The following is a 22,920-nucleotide window of genomic DNA, read 5'->3' as shown; positions in this document are numbered from 1 at the left end:
GAGTGAAAAAGGCTGACTCCCTTCCTTGGCTTTTTCCTGGAGGTACTAGCCTCCTGAGAGGCCCCTCATCTGGAGGAGGCCTTTTGGCTAAAACCCTTGTTAATTGACCCCTTAGGCCCTCCGATTGGGGCTACTGGAGCCCAGCCAGAATAAGCCAGGGTTTGAGCACATAGTCTACAGTGTTTAAGTTGGATCTCTTACTTTGCCCTCTTCTCATTTCTCTACTTTTACTCTTTCCCTCTGTTTTATAAATAAATTGCTAAAAAGTTCATTTGGAATTAATTAATTCCTGGTGATCCTACTCTTAAATAATTTAGCCCAACCTTACTTTTACCCTTTACACATTCCAGTTATGAAAAATAGCAACCTCTACCCATCTTCTCTTTCCTTTCTTCAAACCCACAGAACAGAGCCAGTCTATCCCCAGGACCAGTTTTTCTAAGTTAACTCCTTTCATATCTTTTGAAGACATTAAGATTCTGAAAGGATATATGTTTCAGTTTCTTTTCCTTCTATTATAATGTTAACACTACATCATCTTTTAGATCCTTCCAATTGCTTGAATAAATTTGCGTTTCTAGGTTTCTCTGGACTCTTATGCTCATATTTCTGTAGTTTCTTATTGAGTTTCTTGATCATTATTCAGTCTAGTTCAAACTTCAGAATTTAGCTACAGTTGATACATGGGAGGTAGGAGATGTTCATCTCATTGACAACCATCTATCAACTAGAATCAACTAGAATCAACTAGAAGTGGCGGAATACTTATTTTCAGTTAATATTTTGATATTGAACTAATATATTTGTAGCACAAATATGTTATAATGCTCTGTTGTCCTAATGTTTTAGTAATTCATTTATGATAGTTGACTCTTAAGCACAGAATCCTGAAATGACATTTTTTTACAATTATAAATTGTTAACCTGTATATATTAGAATTAGCTTATTTTATTTTTAAAGCATGCTATATAATAAGTAAGTTAATATTATATGTTAATTTAATAATTTCTTATCCATGTTGCTAAAATTAGGCCTATTTGGTGCCAAAATATTAAGCTATGGCATCTGTGAAATTAGGAATATAGGGCAACATTAGTATATAAAGCTCCTGATTGAGTTTTTATTCCCAGTTGTCGGGTTTTTTTTTTAAGCCTTTATCTTTGTCTTAGAATCATTACTGTGTTTTGGTTCTAAGGCAGAAGAGTGGTAAGGGCTAGACAGAGAGCAATGGGGATTAAGTGCCTTGCCCAGGGTCACACAACTAGGAAGTGTCTGAGGTCATTTTTGAACCCAAGACCTCCAAGTCTCTAGATCTGACACTTAGTCTACCAAAACACCTAGCTAACCCCTGCCCAGATTATTTTAAGAAAACTTTGCCCTCTTCTCAGAGTAGAAATTTTGCTACAACTGACTGGAGACACCTGTCGATTTTGAATTTGATTCTCATTTCATAGAGTTTAGTTCACAAAGTACCATTCTTCCCCCCCTCCCCCCATAACCTAGCTTTGGTCAATCTAATCAGTGTGGGTACTCCCTGCCCTTGTGCACACTGTAACCCTCAACATTCTATCCTGGTGAGATTGATTCTTGTTTTCCTACAGGATCTCCCCAACATACTGGAAGTTATCTATGACTGTTTACATTGCTTGGGTGTTATTGTAACACTCAGGTTTTCTAGCTCTTCTCCTGAGCCCTCTCTTTCTTCTTCCCCCCTTTATATGACTACATCCTTTTGTAACCATCCATTTCCTGGATGATATCTTTTATATGTAGCCAGTTCTTAGTCACCACTTAATAATATACTGAAGATTATTTACACTCATTATCTCTCCATTGCCCTTTGAGCTCTTTGCAGTTTTTATTCTTTTGGAGAGCCTAGTGTTTCATTGTAGGCAGCCATATAACATCAGCAGGAAAATATTGATATTTTTAAATAGAAGCAGACTGGAATCATTGAAAGTACTATGCAATTTCCCACAGGCATCTTGGACTGTACTCTTCTTCCTATTCAATTCTGGCCCCACAGTTCCAAAATATATATACTAATGGAACTGTAACTTATAATCTTTTATATATAAAATTGTAACTTTTAACCTTTTATAATCTTCAAACCATTGCTATAATAGTTTACTTCCAGCAAGCATTTGTGCACTAGGTTCTGACAAAACAAAGACAAAAACAAAACATTCTCAGCTCTTGAAGAACTTCTAGTTCTAAATTGGTGAGGAATCACTATGTGGTTGAGTAAAAATTTTAACCAAGACAAATATAAAGTAAAATTGGAAGGAGGCATTAGTAAATGATGGTTTCAGGAATGTCATATGGTCATAGATTAAGAGTTGGAAAGAGCCTCAGACACCTGAATCCAACTGCCTCATTTTACAACAGGAATACTGAGTCTTAGAAAGTTTGACATACACTCACACATGTAGTAAATAAGCAGCAAGATTTGAGCTCCTTTTCCCCAGACTCTAAACTCAGCATGCACCACTTTGCTGCTTCCAATTGTTGGGGCTTTGAGCTGAATCCTGAAGGGAAATAAGAATTCCAGGTGAAGTTGAGGAAGGAATTCTTTCCAGTAAAACCTGGGAAATGGAATGTTGTATACTACAAGCATTCAACCTGACTGGGATGGAGGAACTATGAGGAAGACTTATTATTATAATATCCTGATTATGAAAGATCTTCAAGGTCAGCAAAAGTTTGTATATTGTCCTTGTGGCAGTTGGGAGCTCCTGAAACTTTTTGAATAGGGATTGATTTAATTATGCCTGCATTATTTCCAGTATCTTGAGGGTAATCTCTTTTCAATTTTGAGATTCAACTCAATGGCCATAATGTCATCAGCAAACAAGCCCTTATTAAGTACTTCCTTTGTGTCTATTGCTAAGTGGTTCAGTGGATAAGAGTGCTGGACCTAGAATAAGGAAATTGCCTTTTTTAGTCCTTTCTGTAGTAGACTCTTAACAAGCTTTAGAAGAGAGACTTCAGGCCTGGTACTTTTTTTTAGACTGCCCCACCTAGCTGCCTTCAGTCAGCTAAGTTCAAATCCAGCCTCAGACACTTAACTGGCTGTGTCACCCTAGGTAAGTTACTGAGCTTCTGTATCAATCCATTGGAGAAAGAAATAGCAAAGGATTCCATTTCTTTGACAAAAAACCTTCATGGACAGAGTGGCCCATGGAGTCACAAAGAGTCAGACATGGCTGAACAGTAGCAGTAAATATGCTAGATATTGGGGATACAAAATACAAAGCATGAAATAATCCCTACCAGAAAACAGTTTACATTTTAATTGAGGAGCTTATAAACAGAAACATATAGAAGACTTCCAAGGGTATAGAAATTCCATTTCCATTTATACATTAGATATAGTTTGGTCCTCTATATCTAATATCTAAATATTAGATTTAGATAGAGATTCTGAATTAACTTTAAGATGGTCACTTCAGTTTTTTTTTTGTTCTCCATTCCCTCCTTATCTGTAAAACAAGGAGACTGGATTAGGCTTTGTTCTAAGGACTCTTCCAGCTCTAAGAATGTTTTCCTGTTTTTGCCCCATTTGATATTAACTATCAGTCATTGAAAGCTATCTCTGGCTGACAGAGAATTTTGTAGGACATTAAAATCAGGGAGACATCTTAATGAAGGCAAGCCTTTTATTATATTTTACTATGCTGAATCAGATGTTTTTGTTTGATTATTTGTTCATAATCAACTAAAAATAAACATAGGATTTTGTATTAAAAAAACAGATCTTTTTTGATGAGGCTTTCTGATGTCCTTTTATACAATTTGTCCACATCATTTTTTTTCCTGTTAGGTGGTGTTACTATATTTGTGGCCTTATATGATTATGAAGCTAGAACTACAGAAGATCTTTCTTTTAAGAAGAGTGAAAGATTTCAAATAATTAATAATACGTGAGTATTATAAATGTTTTATAGGGAAATACTACTAAATCGGTTTGTGATTATCAGTATTAACTGTAGTAATAGTCTGTAAACTAGGAATTAACCATTAGGCTAAATCTCAATTTCTTTCCTTCCTTCCTTCCTTCCTTCCTTCCTTCCTTCCTTCCTTCCTTCCTTCCTTCCTTCCTTCCTTCCTTCCTTCTTTCCTTCCTTCCTTCCTTCCTTCCTTCCGTCCGTCTATCTCTGAGTCAATACTGTGTATTAGCTCCAAGGCAGAAAAGTAATAAGGGCTAGGCTATGGGGGTTAAGTGACTTGCCCAGGGTCATACATCTGGGAAGTGTCTGAGGACAGATTTGAACCTAGGACCTACTGTCTCTATGTCTGGCTCTCAATCCACTGAGCTGGCCCAGCTGCCCCCCTTTACTAACCTAAATTAAACTAAATTTCAACCATTATTGTGGTAGCTGGGTCTAGTCTATTCAAAATAGAATTCAAAAAAATTAAGGCTAAAATAATATTATAAAGCTACAAATTTTAATTAATGAGATTATAATTTCAGAGATGGTATGTATAATAACGTGAAGCCCACAGCTCCAGGAAACTATAAGGTTTAATGGGAACAATTCATGTCTCTAATAATACTAGCTCAGTTTACTGATAGCTTCTGGTTAAACCTCCTCTGTTTGCTTTGTATCTCTTCTCACTTTAAACAAAATTCATTATGTAAATTTTAAATATTGGTTTGTTGTTTTTTCTTTTTGTCTTCCTCTCAATCCCCAATTCTCCTACCATTAAACCATAATATGGATTTGAAATATATTTTAAAATATTTAAGAAAGATGATGTTTTATATTCCTTATTAATTTTTAAACCATTTAGTTCAAATTTTTATATTTTTATTTTTCCCTAAAAACAAAAACTCAGTCTTCAAAACTAATTAAATTGGTTTTACTTGTGTGGCACTTAATTGTTCTCTCTTCTCCTTGTTCACCTGACTTTTTTAATGTTCTAAAAGTTCTTAGTGAATACTATAATTTATATCTATGATTCAAGAATAACAACCAAGTTACTTCAGAAATTCTTCAGAAAGGGATTTATTGTCTTTTTATTGAGATATTTTATATCTATTTTTGGTATTTTATTTTTTTAATAACATAAAAACAACTTTAACATTCATTTTTTAAATTGAGTTCCAAATTTTCTTCCTCTCATACCCGTCTCCCTTTTTTTTTTTTTTATTTTAAGATTTTTTTTTTTTTTTTATTTTAAACCCTTAACTTCTGTGTATTGACTTATAGGTGGAAGAGTGGTAAGGGTAGGCAATGGAGGTCAAGTGACTTGCCCAGGATCACACAGCTGGGAAGTGTCTGAGGCCGGATTTGAACCTAGGACCTCCCGTCTCTAGGCATGGCTCTCAATCCACTGAGCTACCCAGCTGCCCCCCCCCGTCTCCCTTTTTGAGAAGTTTTATATATACCTTAAGATGTTTTCATCAAGAAAATATCTGATAATTTGGTGTTTGGTATAAAACTTTTGATTTCTTAAATATTTTAACTTACACATTTAATTGTATTGCTGTTGTGAAGTGTATTTTTTCCCTATTTTGTCTGCCCTGCTTAGAGAAAAGAAATACATTGATATGAATTGTGAAACAAATATTAGGTGATAACTTTTTATATTGCCAAAGGAGGCATAGCGTTTCAGAGAACAAGCTCCTCTACAGTAGGATTTGCTCTACAAATATTTATCATTTCTAAAATGACAGACTTATCTATAAACTTAGTGGAATCCTTTTTATCTTGGTACATAATTGCAAGGTTGGTGAGAAATGCATTTAGACCTTATATTCTTGCGTTTTTTTTTTTTTTTTGCAAAATTCTAAGCATATTTTAGGAAATATTGAACATATAGATCCCTTAATCTAATTGTTGAATGTTAACATCTTGCTTGGGTATCCCAGGCTTTTTCTAAAATGAATAAAAGGAGCAGTGAAATTTAATGTAATGCTAAAAAGGGAATCATCTATCAAAAACTGAGTAATTAGTAAAAGTTTATCACTCTTCCTTGGGTGACTTAATTTTAAGCATTTTTTTTGTTGCTTTTCTAGTTTTGAAAGAATTACACAGAAGAGAGAGCCTTTTATGTTCTTATATTTCTTTGATAGTTTAATGGCTCTGTGATTGATCAAATAGGCAATTCTTTCACAAGTGCAGATAATAATTACCACTACCTTATGTTTTTAAGCTACATATCTTGTGCAGTTTTTTGTCTGTCATCCCATAAATCCCGTATATAGAGGATCTTCCCTGTGTTTCATGAAGCCTTTCTCCATTATCTTCTTTTAATATTTTCAGAGTACCAACATAGCAGATGGCATTACTAATTGTTATGTCACTCTTGCATGTTTGAGTGGCTCACCTTTTTTTCCTAGTTATACAAGTCAAATCAACTCATTAAACCTTTATTAATCAACTGCTATATTCAGGGCATCAAAATAACTCTCAAATTAACAAAATGTTTCTTGACCTAGTGGAATTTTCATACTACTGAAAAATATGTAAAGAAATAAGTAAATAAAAACAAGGCAATTTCAAAAGAAAGTATTGAGAAAATCAAAGGAGCTGGCTCCTGAGCCTTGTTTACTTTGTTACAGCAGTTCTCAAAAATTCTCACTTGCTATTTTTTTTACTGAACTAAAAATGATATTTCTAGTTTGGAATGGCAAAATATAAAGATTCATCATGTATCAGATTTTACTTGATTTGTATGTAATTTTAGTATGTCAAAGTCCAAATAATGTTCATGTTAACAGAAATAATAAACCCAACAAAAATTGCAGTATACTCCTTCCTAATTTAAAATGTAAAATAACATTGCATATATTATATTTTGGTTAACATGTCTTCTTTGTAGTAATTGCTATTATATTTGTTACAGGGAAGGAGACTGGTGGGAAGCAAGATCTATAGCTACAGGAAAGACAGGATATATCCCTAGCAATTATGTAGCTCCTGCCGACTCCATTCAGGCAGAAGAGTAAGGAATTACTTCATATTTTATTTATGCTTTTTTCAAATGTGTTTCAACATGCATCTTACTTAACCAATGATGTAATAACCACAAAATTTTATGCCAATATTAATACTTCTAATGTATCTTATTAATAGAAGATGTGATATGAAACTCAATTCAGTGATATCCACTTAGAGAGTAAGATCATAAATCGTGAATATTCAGCAAAAAATTATTTTAAAGGTTACATGAAGTCATGGATCCTTTGAGATTCCAGTAGTGAAGCACTCCTTTCCTCCTTTATTTTAGAATAAGAACCATTTTCATTTTCTCCAGTTTTACTCATTTCAAAGTGATTTTACTCTTTACACCAGATAATGATTGGCAGTAATAACTCAATTGAACTGTTATGTGAACTTAAATCATGCATTTTTATTGTAATTTATTCTTTGTAAAATAATAGGAAAAAATTTTGTGAAGTTACTTAATTTTTCAAAATCTTATTTTCCTTCTCTGTGAAATAAGGGGTTAGATTATATGGATTCTGACTCTCCTGTGTGTGGCATTTATATGTATACATTTTAGAGGAGGCATTAGAGTGCAGATGATAAAGTGCTGGACTTTGATTCAGATCCCTCCGTGAACACTACTGAGTCATGAAAATACAGGCTAGTTACATAATCTCTCTGAACTGAGTTTCTTCATTTGTAAAATGGGAGTGAAAACAATGTAACATAACTGCCACATAAGGTTGTTATAAAAAAAAATCAAATGAGGTCAAGCATATAAAATGCTTTATAAACTTTGAAATGCAATATAAAATTCAACTCTACTTACACTATTATATATACTTTTCATTTTAGCCATTTTATAAAAATATTCAGTTTATTAGCAATAAAATCTCAGTAATTGAGCTCTTAATGAAAATCCCCAGTAATTTGAATAGTATACCTTGATTGCTGCATATTAGATTTATGGATATAACACGGACACTATTGTTATTTCTAGAACATCTGTGTAATATCTCCTGCCACATTCTCATTATTTTCACTTGATAATTTGCCATTATCACAGATGATCCAGAGTTAATCTTTTCTGCCGTCACTATTCACTACTGTACTATAGATATTTTTACAAATGGAATTTCTATTTATATTGCTCCTTTTTACTTAGATTTGTTTGTGACAGTAGTCTCTTTTGCTGTGATAAGTTGTAGCATGCCATGGCAAAGTCAGACCTATACATGGATTTGCATGTGTGGGTTCAATGCAATTTGTAGCATAATCTTGCTAAATACCCCATAGCACACAATTTGAATACCACTCTTCAGATGATCAGCTATAAGATCATTTTTAAAGTAGTTTCACTTGTACCAAAAATTACAGGAAAAATTTAGTATCACTTTCTATATATAATGGTTTATCCTTTTCTTGTGATTTTTTTTCAGCCCCCGAATTCTTTTTTTCTAACCAGATACCTTAATGACTTAAGCCATTTAATGTGGATAAATAAAACAGTAGTTATTACATCTCACTATCATTCTTTTTTTTTTTTTTTTTTTTTTTTTTTTTTTTTTTTTACTGTTGCATCTTTTTATTACCTATCCCTTATTCATCTTTACATCCAACACATCATTTTCCCCATAGATGGTATTTTGGCAAAATGGGCAGAAAAGATGCTGAGAGACTACTTCTAAATCCTGGGAACCAACGAGGTATCTTCTTAGTAAGAGAAAGTGAAACCACCAAAGGTATAGTCCTTGCTAAATTAATACATTTTCACAGCCAAACTAGTTGTATTTTCTATAATGGTATTTCAAGAAAGATGACAAAGGAATTCGTTTTTCTAGGTGCTTTTTCCCTTTCTATTCGTGACTGGGATGAGATAAGGGGTGACAATGTTAAACACTACAAAATTCGGAAACTTGACAATGGTGGATATTATATCACAACCAGAGCACAATTTGATACTTTACAAAAACTAGTCAAACACTACACAGGTAGGTGAATACTTTAAAGTGAATAAGTATGGCTAGTTGAATAACTATAAATTTAAATTATAAGATTATTAATGTGCCTTTAATAATAAACATCCTTAACTGGGCCCTCTCTGAAGTAAGGCAGTTCTTTTATTACTCCCTAAATGATTCCCTACCTCCATTTCCACAGAAACTATTACAGACCTTCTCATCCCTCTTTTAAGCCTCCCACACCTTCTCCTTTTCTTCAACCCCTCAGCACTTTCCATTTTATGTCACTGTGAAAAAATTTAAGCCATTTGATAGTAACTACCATTCTCTATATTCTCCCTTTTTCCACCTTTCTCCTTGTGTCTAACAAAGAACTAATCCATCTCATTGTCAAAGCCAACTCCTCTACACTTGATCTACTGATTCCTTCTTTACTGTTTTCAGACAGACATAAATCTTCTCCATCCTAAGAAGACCTTCACTAGACTCTACCATCTCCTCATCACATAACTCTCCTTCCTTTCTTAGTCAGATTCTTAAAAAAGTTATCTACCTTTGCTGCATCTGTTTCCTCTTTTCTCACTAAGTTCTCTTATGTAATGTAGTCTGGCTTCCTATCTCATGCTGCAACTGAAACTGCTTTCTTCAAAATTATTAACAATGTCATCACTGCCCAATCTGATTGTCTTCATATTTCTTGACCAGTCTTCATTGGATGCTAATCACACTCTGTTATTGCATACTTTCTTCTCACTAATTTCTCCAGATTTGCTTCTTACTTGCTTGACTCTTCTTTCTCATTTTCCTTTGCTTTCTTATCATCTCCATTGTACTCCTTAACTAATTTGCTACTCAAAATCCTGTCCTAGGCCACCTGCTCTCTCTCATGACCTTATAAGCTCTTAGGTTATCATGTTTTGGCAAATGAATCCCAAATCTACATGTATCACCCATACATTTAAGTCCCATATATATCACTCATTGCATCTGACATTCACGTGTCTAAAACTAAACTCATCTTTATCCTTTTAGCTTTTGCTCTTCTAAACTTCCCAATTTCCATTGAAGACAAGTCTTGTAGATTTTAATCTTGGCATTATCCTGATTCCTCTCATCATTGCTTGCATCTTAACTCCTCTCCATATACACACAGACAGCTACAACCTTAATTCAGGCTCTATCACCTAGATAGATTTTTTTTTTAAACCCTTAACTTCTGTGTATTGGCTCATAGATGGAAGAGTGGTAAGGGTGGGCAATGCGGGTCAAGTGACCTGCCCAGGGTCACACAGCTGGGAAGTGTCTGGGGCCAGATTTGAACCTAGGACCTCTCATCTCTAGGCCCAACTCTCAATCCACTGAGCTAACCAGCCCAGCTGCTCATCCTAGATAGATTATTGAAACAGCCTCTAAACTGGTCTCCCTGCCTGAAATCTCTCAGTGTTACAGCTGCTCCTGTTCATTGCTGCCAAAATAATTTTTCTGCCACATAGATCTGATCATGTGATTCTCCTATTCATTCAACTTCAGTGACTTCCTTTAGGAGAGGTTCTCATCCTTAGATTTGTGAACATATATATATATATAATTTATTTTTAATGCTACCTATATTTCAATATAATTTTTTTACCTTTGAAAATTTTAAGTGCACTTATATTTAATTCTCCAGAACATGCTGATGGCTTGTGCCATAAGTTAACAACTGTGTGTCCTACTGTGAAACCTCAGACTCAAGGTTTGGCAAAAGATGCTTGGGAAATTCCTCGAGAATCGTTACGTCTAGAAGTTAAGCTAGGACAAGGATGTTTTGGTGAAGTATGGATGGGTAAGAAGAAATGACTTAAAACATCTTTGGCTCTAGACCAGTGGTTCCCAAATTTTTTTGGCCTACCGCCCCCTTTCCAGAAAAAAATATTACTTAGCCCCCTGGAAATTAAATTTTTAAAAATTTTAATAGCAATTACTAGGAAAGATAAATGCACCTGTGGCCATCACCGCCTCCTGGATCGCTGCACCCACCAGGGAGTGGTGGTGCCCACTTTGGGAATCACTGCTCTAGATCTATGATTTCTTTGGTGAGGTCAATTCCTCCAAATGAAGACCCTTGCAATTAACATTGAATCACCCAATAGAATCATTCTATTTGTGATATTAAGATATGAATTAAAAGTGTAACAACTGAAAGATAATTTTAACATAAACATTGAAAACTGACCATACTGGCTGATCATATAGAGTATAGCAGTATCCTAAGTAGATGGAAGATACTGATTCATAATGACCTGGTATATGTATAAATTAAGAAGGTTAGCTAATGCCAGGGCTGCTTACATCAGAAGGAGAATGTTCCCTCAGTACTAAGAGAGAAAGGTATGAAATTTCTCTGGCTGAGCAAAGCTAACAATAATAGATAACATTTATGCCAAGCACTATGCTAAGTGCTTTATGGTAATTATCTCATTTGGTGCTCACAACTATTCTAGAAGGAAGGTGATGTTAATATCTCCCTTTTACAGAGGAGGAAACTGAGGCAAGCAGTGGTTAAGTGGCTTGCCCAGGGCAATATAGATAGCAAGTGTCTGAGATAGGAGTTTAACTCCAGTCATCCTGACTCCAGTCTTAGTGCCTTCAGCACTCGTATGAAATATTTGCTAAAGAAGAAAGTGAGAATAACATGAGAGTTTTTTATTGCAGCAGAGAATCAACAACTTGGAGTTGGAGAGTCCTGTGAAGGATCTAGATGTTATTTGTCAGTTTGTCAGGAAACTATAATTTTGTCAGTGTATCCTCTCTGCTGACACAGATCACCATCTTTCTATAACCTAATAGATGCTCTTAAACAACTCTGTGACCGAGATTTATTATATGAAAGCCACTAGGTAATAAGATTTTCTGAGGACTTAGTGTCCTCAGATAAGGAACATCCTTTAGTGGATCTGTTCTTGAGCTTCTTCCAGCTTGGTAGATCCTGCCGGAGCTTACTCTGCTATCATGGTCTTTGAGAACCCAGGGTCTTTCTGAGAATACAAAGATGAAGCATTGGGATAGGATTTGAGTGGAGGAGTACAGTTTTTAATAACACAACTTAGAGGCATTTTTTCCATTTCATCTGCTTCATAAGTTGAGATAGTTCAGTGTGTTATGTATGTGATAGCTACTCTTTTGCATAATTAGTAACATTTCCATACTTTTTTTCTCCCAAACACCAAACTTCTCAATAAGATTCATGACCTATAACATTTGTAACTGTTGTTTTTTTCTGCTACTCAAATTTTACTTTTGCTACTGTTTTCATCATTAAACTTGAAATTTGGCACAAATGGCTTTAGTTGAAAATCCTCCAAAACTCACTAAAATAACAAAAGTTGTTGTTTCCCTAGGAACGTGGAATGGGACGACAAAGGTAGCAATCAAAACACTAAAGCCTGGTACAATGATGCCAGAAGCTTTTCTTCAGGAAGCTCAGATCATGAAGAAACTAAGACATGACAAACTTGTTCCGTTATATGCTGTTGTTTCTGAGGAACCAATTTATATTGTCACTGAATTTATGTCAAAAGGTATGTATTTCTGAACAGATGAGTAGAAATGGAGGTATTTTTGACCCTAAAAATATTTTTGAAAGACTGTTTTGGGATAATTTTATTTAAATGTATTAGATTTTTATCCTGTTTCAAAAAAACAATGTTTTCAGCAAAGCAGATTTTTCCCCCCTCAGAATCTGAAACTTTGATGGTTTTTCTAATTAGAAAGTAAGAGTTTTTCATTTGGGAAAAGTATGAAAGAAAAGTAAAAATTTTGAATGGGAATATAGAATGAAAAGGTGAAGGAGTTTATGTGACTATAGGAAGGGAATGAATAGAAAAAAAGGTGATAAAAAGAAAGATAATCAGAGTAAAGGTGTATAAGAATGAAAAATTAAGACAACAAAGGGAAAATACTCATGTGTTTAGAGCTTAAGACAAATCAATTTGTATCTCAAACCAGAGAAAATTCAATGAAATGTGCAGGTAGCCCTTAATTCAAGTACATTTAATTTGCATATATCCAAATATACAAATGTCTGCCTCATTCACATGACAGTTGGAACACTACCCCACCCTCCCCCCTTCTCATCATCATATAGAATGCCTCCTCCCATCCATCTCTAACTTAGACCCCGCTTTTCACTTTATCCCCTAACATGGATCTAGGGAAATGTCTTTAATAACAAGAACAGGTAATAATAGAAAAAAAGTTGAATAAATTCCTAGGGTTACTACTCATATTCTCTCTCCTCCTGCCCAGTACAATTCTATAATTTGTTTAGACTCTTCCCAATAGGAGGACCTCCCCTCATTAGTTTTCCATTTTTTGGCTACCATGAATTAATCAGTCAATATGCATTTATTAAGAGCTTACTGTGTCCCAGATACTTGCTTTGATCTGGGGATATAATGAGAGGCAAAAGGCAGGGAGTTCTCAGTCTAATGAGGGAGACAATGTGCAAATAAATATATTCAAACAAACTATATACTAGATAAATAATCAGCAAAGGGAAAGCACGGGAATTAAGAAAGTGGGAAGGCTTCATGTAGGAGGTATGATTTTTGTTGGAACCTATAGGAAGCTAGAGAGGTCAGTAGTTGGGAGAGCATTGCAGGCAATGAGGCACATTCAAAGAAAATATCCAGAGCTGACAGATGGAAGGTCTTGTTCATGGATCAACCAGGAGGATAGTGTCTGGATCAGAGTTTGGGATGGGGAGTAAGGTGTGAGAAATCTGGCAAGGATGGGTGGAGAGGATAGCAAGGAGAGAGAAAGGCTTTGAATGTAAAGCAGAACATTTTTATTTGATCTTGGAGGCAATAAGGAGCCACTGAAGTAAAGGTGGAGTGGGGTGATAATATCAGACCTTTGCTTTAGGAAAATTACTTTGCCAGCAAAATGAAGAGTGTTTTACAATAAAAAAAGCTGCTATAAATATTTTTCCTCTTTTATTTCTTTGAGGTATAGGCTTAGTTAGGAGTTGAAAGAAAAAGTGTGTAGTTTCATAACTTTCTGGGCATAGTTCCAAATTGTTTTCCATAATGGCTGGACCATTTAGTGTACTTGTTTTCTCACAGACTCTTTAATATTTATCGTTTTTGTCTTTTGTTGCCTTCTAGTTTTGTTGGGTATAAAGTAGAAATTCAAAAGTTGCTTTATGGGGGCAAACTAGGTGGCTCAGTGAATTGAGAACCAGGCCTAGAGATGGGAGGTCCTGGGTTCAAATCTGGCCTTAGACATTTCCTAGCTATGTGACCCTGGGCAAGTCACTTAACCCCCATTGCCTAGCCCAGCCCTTATTGCTCTTCTGCCTTAGAACCAATACATAGTATTGATTCTAAGATGGAAGTAAGGGTTAAAAAAAAAGTTGTTTATTTGAAGATTATCTTTTTATATACTTATTTTTTTTAAACCCTTAACTTCTATGTATGGGCTCATAGGTGGAAGAGTGGTAAGGGTGGGCAATGGGGGTCAAGTGACTTGCTCAGGGTCACACAGCTGGGAAGTGTCTGAAGCCGGATTTGAACCTAGGACCTCCCGTCTCTAGGCTTGACTCTCAATCCACTGAGCTACCCAGCTGCCCCCTTTTTATATACTTATTGATGGCTTGGCTTTCTTTTTTTGAAAACTGCCTGTTTCTGTCTTTTGCTATTTTATCTATTGGGACAGTAAGTGATGCTAACCATTACTTCCCTTTATATAGATAAGGACACAGAGGCAGTCATAGGTTAAGTGACTTACCCAGGATTACTCAGCTTGGTGGTGTCTGAGGTCAGATTTGAATTCCAGTCTTCCTAAGTACAGGTCCAGCAACCTATCCACTGAGCTACCTACTTGCTGATTATAAGTAAACCACAAACACTAAGAAAACACTTAGCTGCCACTGAGGAGTTTAGAAGTCATCAAATCCAAACTAGATCCCAAGGTATTGTAAGAACTGTGCTATAAGTGCATAACCTACTGCCAATGATTTCTGAAAGTCATTTGAGAGTATGAAGGAAGTCTATGATCTGGTATTCAGCAAATATTATCCCAATGATCTTGACTTTAATTTCATATAATAAAACAGTTACAGAAAGATAAATTTTTGTTTCATCAGATAGAGTTATAATCACTTAAAATATCCATATAAACCTAAAGAATCATTTTTTCCTAAAACCATTCAGTAATCTCTAATTATTTTCTCTCAGGATTTTTCTTTCCACCTGGTCAAATACAAACTCTAGAGCTACTTCTGTTAGTTGAATTTAATCACAGTTTTGTTTTTTTTCCTTCTCTCTGTCTTATCATTGTCCTAATCACTTTAGGGAAGAGTCCTACATCTGCTGAATTTTCAGTTGTCTGACTCTTTGTGACCCTATTTGGGATTCTCTTAGCAAACATTCTGGAGTAGTTTGCTTTTTCCTTCTCCTCATTCTATAGATGGGGAAATTGAGGTAGGCAGGATTTAGTGATTTGCCCAGGGTCATACACCTTAGTGTCTGAAGTCAGATTTGAACTCTGTAAGATGAGTCTTCCTTATTTCAAGGCTGGTACTCTATCCACTGCACCACCTAGTGGCTCATCTTCCAAAAAGACCTCTTTAGAACCTGGTTAGACCCCTTGATAGAAATGATTAAGTATAGTTAAGGTCACCAACTGCTAAATTTGATCTTTTTTTTTTTAAAGTTCTCAAACTTTTCGCTCTCTTTACATCTTTTGATACTGTTAACTACTCAGTTAATAGAATTTTTAATAATTCATTTTAATTCAACAAGAATTCAGTAAGTGCCTCACTAGAGACTATAGTAAGTGCTAGGTTATGAAGATAAAAATAAAAATAGTCCCCGCCTGCAAGGAATTTATAGGCAGCTGGGTGGTACAGTGGATAGAGTGCTAGGCCTAGAGTCAGGAAGTCATCCCATATTCTTGAGTTCAAATGTAGCATTAGGCACTAACTAGCTTTGTGACCCTGGGCAAGTCACTTAACCCCCATTGCCTCGCTCTTACCACTCTTTGCCTTGGAACCAATGCATAGTATTGATTCTAAGATGAAGGTAAGGGTTGGGGCTGGGGGAGGGATGTTAAAGCTCGAAAATGTTGTTTGTTTTGTAGTTTATCTTTTATATTTTGCTTCTCTTCATAAAATGTTTCTGTTATAGGAAGCTTATTAGATTTCCTTAAGGAAGGAGATGGAAAGCATTTGAAGCTCCCACAACTGGTCGATATGGCAGCACAGGTATGTTTGTATGTGCACACATGCATATATGTGTGCATTTATAGCTATCTAAATGGCTTGAAAAGATACATAAAAATTAAGAAAAATATTTTAAAATGTTGTATTTTTTTAATCATAGAATTGAGTAGGAAGACCATAGATAATACCTAGATCAAGCCTTCTCCTCACTAGGCAGGAATTTAAGGCCCAGAAAGATTAAGTGATTTGGCTAAGATCATGGGATCTAGCTGGCTAATAGTAGAGCTAGAACTTGGAACCCAGGATTTCTCATTTCTAGTCATTTGTGTTTTCCACTACATCACTGACTGCTTAATTCCTAAAGAAGAGAGTTTGATTATCAGCTATTAAAAGAAAGAGAAGGATGTGCCCTTCACCTTTGATAGTGTGTGCCTTGACAACATATTTGATCAGATGCATTACCTTGAATTTATTTAGATTTTTGTAATCTTGTATATTTTTGCCTCCCTTGGTTACTCATGAAATTTTAATTCAGCCCATAAGACATTGAATTTTCCTATTTTGTAGTTTTGAATTTCATCAGATAAATTACAAAAAATCAGTTATCTTGCTATATTTATACAGGCGCACTGTATAAATTATATTGGATTTTGGACTCTACTAAAATAGGCCAATACAGTAACTTAAGGGGTTATTAAAGAGGCCAGTGAAATATAGTAGAATGAACACTGGTTTTGGAGTTGGAAGACTTGTTCAAGGCCAAGTTTTGCAACTTAATAACTTTGACATTTTGAACAAATTGATTAATCTCTCTAGGCTAGATTTCTTCTGTATAATGGAAATGATAATACAGCCATTCTCGGTTTCTGTGAAGATCGAATGAAATTATGTATGTGAAAGTAAAGTGTAATAACTTAGGTCATGCTTACATGCTTTACTGCTTTCGAAGCATTTTCAAACTAGAAAGCAGTGTAACAAGTCTAAAGTAGTACCATCTTATATACTTTACAGATTGGGGATTTTTATCAATGTGATCTTTCCTTTAATGATACAGATGAGAATTCCACTAATCACTCATTCAATTAGCAAACATTTATTAAACACTGTGATTGGCTCTAGGGATTAAAAAAATAGATTTGTGGTCTTTGAGAATTCTTGTAGCCAAAAAATTATTGCTCTGTGACCAACCTAGTTAGTGATGAACTTAGTTGGGCTCATCCTTGAAAAACAGATATTCAGTTTTATTTGGGAGCTCGTATTCAAAGTCTTTCCATCATGGTAAAGGGACTGTCAGAGCTTGCACTCTGTTGGCAAATCCTTCGAGAATCCATAGTCACTTCATGGCTATGCAACAAAATAGGACTTTTATGGAGAATTTTTCTGCAATTTAGCTCATATATATGTTGTATATTTTCATTTGCCTGTCTTTTGGTTTAACAGAAATTATTTTCTGTTGGAAGATTTTATTCTATAGAATTTAGTAATAAATTTGAAGTTAAAAAGAATATAGCCAATATTTACATTTATGGACAAATTTTTCGTCTACCTGGTATCTGAATTATAGCAGTTTAATTTAAGGAATCTGGTATTCATTGGTATGTTAGTATTCTGACACATAGCCAAACCTTTAGGGATTCTGGACCCATTCCAATACTCTCATAATCCTTGCTATTTGGAAGATTGTGGACTACCTTATCATACACATATTCCCAGGGCAGATTATCTTCACTGTCAATGCTTATGAATGCATATGATGACTCAATATATTAGTTTACTTAAAACATTTGGCCCGGAATGTACTGATGGGCATCCATACCAATGTTCTTTCAAATTCCTATCATCCCCTTTTTCCTTGAACTAATGCTAGTATAGTCAAGTGGCAACTAGAAATAGTAGGATCATAGAAATAATGTATTCCTAAATCGAGAACAGAGCAAAAACTCACTACAACAGATTCAAACCCAAATTTTTTTATTTCAATTTTAACCTGATTTCATTATCATTAAATCAATATTTCTCTCATCTGTTAGAAACACATTGACAGCAATTTGCAATTCTAATCTTGCAAAATGTGTCATTTTGATAGTTATCTAACTTGTATCTAAAGTAGTCTCTAAATGGTTCTATTTGGATTTCTTCTCAAGATTGCTGATGGTATGGCATATATTGAAAGAATGAACTATATCCACCGAGATCTTCGAGCAGCTAACATCCTTGTAGGAGATAATCTTGTTTGTAAAATAGCAGATTTTGGATTAGCCAGGCTAATTGAAGATAATGAATACACTGCAAGACAAGGTAAAACTGTTGTTTTTTGTTGTTGTGTCTTATCTGACTTTTTGACCCACTTGGGGTTTTCTTGGCAAAGATACTGGCTTGGTTTGCCATGTTCTTCTTCAGTGGATTAAGATAAAGAAGATTAAGTGACTTACTCATAGTCACACAGCTAAGGAGTGTCTTGAGACCAGGTTCCAATGCATGTCTCCCTAACTCCATACCTAGCACTCTGTCCAGTGAGCTAGTTAGGTACCTTAAGGTAAAACTACTATTTGTTAAGTGGTCATTATCTTATTTTAGAATGAATTTTCTTATTTAACAGTTTATTTGAACATGCAAGCAAAATACAGTTAGAAAGAGGCAATCTGTCTAGCATATTTCCTTGGGAATAGCTGTTTCTAAAGTCAGCAATAACCTCTTTTTAAAAAAAATTTTATCTACTTTTTTAAATTGCCTAAGTACCCATTTGATTTGCCCCCCCCCCCATCTTCTTTGTCTCAAAAAAAAAAACCTTCAAAACAAAGAATTACTTTTAGTGAATAAGAAAGGAGAGAAAAAAATGATAAAAGACCATTAAGTTCTCAAAGTCTGACCATACAGGCTGTGTTTTCCACACCCATGAACTGACTACCCTCACCCTCCTGCTATTCACCACTTCTGCAGAAAAGTGGGAATTGTATTTTTATATATCTCTTCTTTGGGAGCCAAGTTTGTTCTTTGTTATTTTGTAACATTTCTTTTCTATATTTCTCATATTCATCATCTTTTTCATTTTTAAAAAATAAATTCAGATTTTTTTAAAGCATTGCTTAAATTTCTCCTATGTTCCTTCCTCTTTTCTCTCCCAGAAAGCATAAAGAATTAAAAATAAAATAAAATAAAAACCCTTACCTTATTTACTGTACACAATACTGTATATTGGCTCTCAGGCAAAAAAGTGGTAAGGATAGGCAATGGGGGATAAGTGACTTGCCCAGCATCATACACACAGGAAGTGTCTGAGGCAAGATTTGAACCTAGGAACTCGTGTCTCTAGGCCTGGCTCTCAATCCACTGAGCCACCTAGCTGCCCCCAAGAATTTTTTTTTTTTAATGAAAAAGGAAAAAAAGTAAGTGATCAATAGATTAAAAAAATGAAACTAAGTTTTTCTTCATCTTCTTGATTTTTAAAAAATCACCAACATTTCCCTTAGTATCCTTTCAGCTCCTCATTCCCAGAGAGCTATCCTTTATTTTGAAAAATATTTTAAGGCCCCGCCCCCCAAAAAATAAGAGGTGGAAATCAGAAAAAATGTTACATTTAGTATCTATGAAGACGTTCTTCTTATTGGTGGGCTCCTTAGCATATAAACATAGTAGTGAATCACTAAGTCACAATGTATGGACATTTTATATCTTAGATTCGAAATCCCTTTCAGAGAAATTTGATAACAAAAGTCTTGGGGTTTTTTCCATTTCTGGAAAAAAGCTTCCTTTTTCTAGATGCTAATTTTTTTTTATATTATTATTTCCTCTATCCCTCATTTGGTTAGGAATGCTTCTAATACCCATAACTGTGAAAGGTATATAATCTTCTACTTTTCCAATTTTGTTATGTTATGATACTTAATATTAAGGACGTATATTTATTAAGGACATATTGAGTAATATAGTGTAGGGTATTGTTCTAAGCCTTATTTCTGTCAAATTGCTTTCTAGTTTTCCAAGCAATTTTTCCTAATTAATTTAGATTTTCCAGTTTTTCAAATTTAAGAGATTATCATTTGTCTTTTTTTATCCCCAGTATTTAACATAGTTCCCAAAATATAGTAGGCACTTAATTTTTGGTTGATTGATGAATAAAACTAAAAGCTGATTCTCTAAAAGATCTTTGTTAACATAATTAGTAGAGGAGAAAAATCAAATCAAAACAGCAAAGTGAAATCACAACAAAAAAATAAAAAAGATTGATCAGATTTTGCTTATGCAGACTTATGTTACTAAAACTGAGAAAAGAATTAGAGGGAATGCCTTCAAAAATAAAAGATAACAAAACGTAACAGAAGATGAAATAGAAATCTCTAAATTATAAATTCTCAACTTTAAAAAGAAATGGAACTAACTATAAAGGAACTACCAAAGAATGAAACTCTTGGCCCTAATGGATTCATAGTACATTTTCATCAAACTTTTAAATAATAGCTAATACTAATGCTACTGAAACTAAAGTCTTTTTTTTTTTTAACTCCTTAACTTTCATTTTAGAATCAGTGTTGTTGTTTCTAAGGCAGAAGGGCAGTAAGGGCTAGGCCAGTGATGGAGAATCTATGGCACAGGTGCCAAAGATGGCACACAGAATGCTGTCTGTGGGCATTCAGCTACCCTCCCTCCTCCAAAGTTCATTACTAGAAAGGCAGAAAAACTCAGTCTGAGCTGCTCCCCTCCTCCTCTCCTCTGCATCTGACAGCATTTTTTCATATACCCCACTTCTCTGTCTAGCAGTTGAGTGGGAGCGCACAGGAGGGTAAGGTGGGTGGCACATAGGCGGCAGCACTCAGGCCACTCCCCTCCCCCTCTCTCTACTCGATGGGAACATTCTTCACTTCACCCACCTCTCCACCCAGCAGCCCAGTGGGAGAGCTTTCTCCCTCCCCTATGTGGAATAAGGAGATTGGAGGGGGTGGCACTTGGTGAGGGGGAAGGATACCACATGCAGTCTGGAGGGTGGGGTGGAAGTGGGGCCTGGCACTCCATCTCTAAAAGATTCATGATCACTGGGCTAGGCAATGCGGGTTAAGCAGCTTACCCAGGATCACACAGCTAGAAAATGTCTGAGACTGGATTCAAACCTAGAACCTCCTATCTCTCAGCCTGACTCTCAAACCATTGAACCACCTAGCTGCCTCCTAAAATATAGTCTTGATATATAAACGTGAAAAAAATAAAAAATATTCTGTTTCTTTTGATGATGAATTTTCTGTCATCTAGATCTAAATCCTTGAAGTAATTTTAACTGTCCTTTCTCAGTTCCCAAATCCAGTCCTGTCTATCCTACCTTCATAATGTCACATACATTTCTTTCTTCATTTCTACTTCCATTTAAAATCAGGCCTTATGTCAATATTTACCAGGACTAATATAACAGCTTTATTCCTGGTCTCTCTGCTTCTAGCTTCCTTTCTGTTCCAATCTGTTCTGTCCACCATTGCCAGGTTTCCTAATGTATAGCTCTGATAATTAACTCCCATACTCAGAAATCTTCAGTGACTTCCCATTGCTTAATAAACATATAGTACTAGCCAATAGTTGCCATCATTTATGTAGTCCTTTAATATTTGTAAAGAGTTTTTATGTATTATCCCATTCCACCCTCATAACAACCCTGAACTGGTTCTGTCATTTTAATAAGGAAAGCAGATGAAAAGAAATTAAGTAATTTGCCTACAGACATGTAGCTATTATGTCTGAGACATGATTTGAATCCATGACTTACCAGCTCTTTACATCAGGGCTCTGTTTAACTCCACCACTCTTTTACCTGGTATTTTATAGGTTTCCATAATCTTGTTCTAACCTACCTTTCTAACCTTACTGTATACATCTGTTAAATTCTATATTCCACTTAAATTAGATTTTTCTCTGTTCCCTGATTTTTGTTGTGACCTATACCAGCTCTCTGCTTCTGTACATGCTTTCTCTCAGGCCTATAATGGTCTTCCTCTTTATCTCTTATCTACTGAGATACTTCTTTTCCTTTTAAGCATATACAGTGCCCCCTATGAAATTCTTTATGCTTCCTCTAGTGAGAAGTGGTCATTTCAATTGTTGAATGTCACATACTGTTTTGGTTCACTTTTCTGCCCTTAGAATTTAATAATTTTTATTATAATTATCTGTAAGTTATTTCACTCACATACACAAAATCATGAGTTCTTAACTTTATTTTTGTTAAATTTTTGGAGTTCTTTTTTTATTGTTTTTTTAAACCCTTAACTTCTGTGTATTGGCTCCAAGGCAGAAGAGTGGTAAGGGTAGGCAATGGGGGTCAAGTGACTTGCCCAGGGTCACATAGCTAGGAAGTGTCTAAGGCCAGATTTGAACCTAGGATCTCCATCTCTAGGCCTGACTCTCAATCCACTGAGCTACCCAGCTGCCCCTTTTTTTTCTTTTCTTTTCTTTTTTTTTTTTTTTTTTAAACCCTTAACCTCTGTGCACTGACTCATAGGTGGAAGAGTGGCAAGGGTAGGCAATGGGGGTCAAGTGACTTGCCCAGAGTCACACAGCTGGGAAGTGTCTGAGGCCGGATTTGAACCTAGGACCTCCCGTCTCTAGGCCTGGCTCTCAATCCACTGAGCTACCCAGCTGCCCCTGGATTTTTGGAGTTCTGACAAAGGCTATGGATTTCTTCTTAGAATAATGTTTTTAAATACATAAAACACAGTACACAAATTACAATAGAAACAGAGTTAACCAAAATAAAAAAAGAACAAGTTCAATGACCCCATGTTGAAAATCCTTGCTAGATTATAAATTCCCTGAGGAACTTTGTCATGTTTTATTTTT

General features: G+C 35.2%; 1 protein-coding gene across 1 annotated transcript in view; it reads left to right on the top strand.

Moving 5' to 3' along the window:
• Positions 1–22,920, top strand: part of YES1 (YES proto-oncogene 1, Src family tyrosine kinase) — a 101,297-nt gene that overhangs the window by 65,446 nt on the left and 12,931 nt on the right. The window contains exons 3-10 of the mRNA XM_044666707.1: positions 3,825–3,924; positions 6,854–6,952; positions 8,575–8,678; positions 8,778–8,927; positions 10,567–10,722; positions 12,278–12,457; positions 16,067–16,143; positions 18,246–18,399. Of these exons, the coding sequence (XP_044522642.1) occupies positions 3,825–3,924; positions 6,854–6,952; positions 8,575–8,678; positions 8,778–8,927; positions 10,567–10,722; positions 12,278–12,457; positions 16,067–16,143; positions 18,246–18,399 (1,020 nt within the window). The remainder of the gene's footprint in view (positions 1–3,824; positions 3,925–6,853; positions 6,953–8,574; positions 8,679–8,777; positions 8,928–10,566; positions 10,723–12,277; positions 12,458–16,066; positions 16,144–18,245; positions 18,400–22,920) is intronic.

This window comes from Gracilinanus agilis, chromosome 1, assembly GCF_016433145.1.
Source record: "Gracilinanus agilis isolate LMUSP501 chromosome 1, AgileGrace, whole genome shotgun sequence".
NCBI classification, from domain to species: Eukaryota; Metazoa; Chordata; class Mammalia; order Didelphimorphia; family Didelphidae; genus Gracilinanus; species Gracilinanus agilis.
Note: the sequence above shows the minus strand (reverse complement) of the source record. Positions and strands in the feature narration are given on the sequence as shown.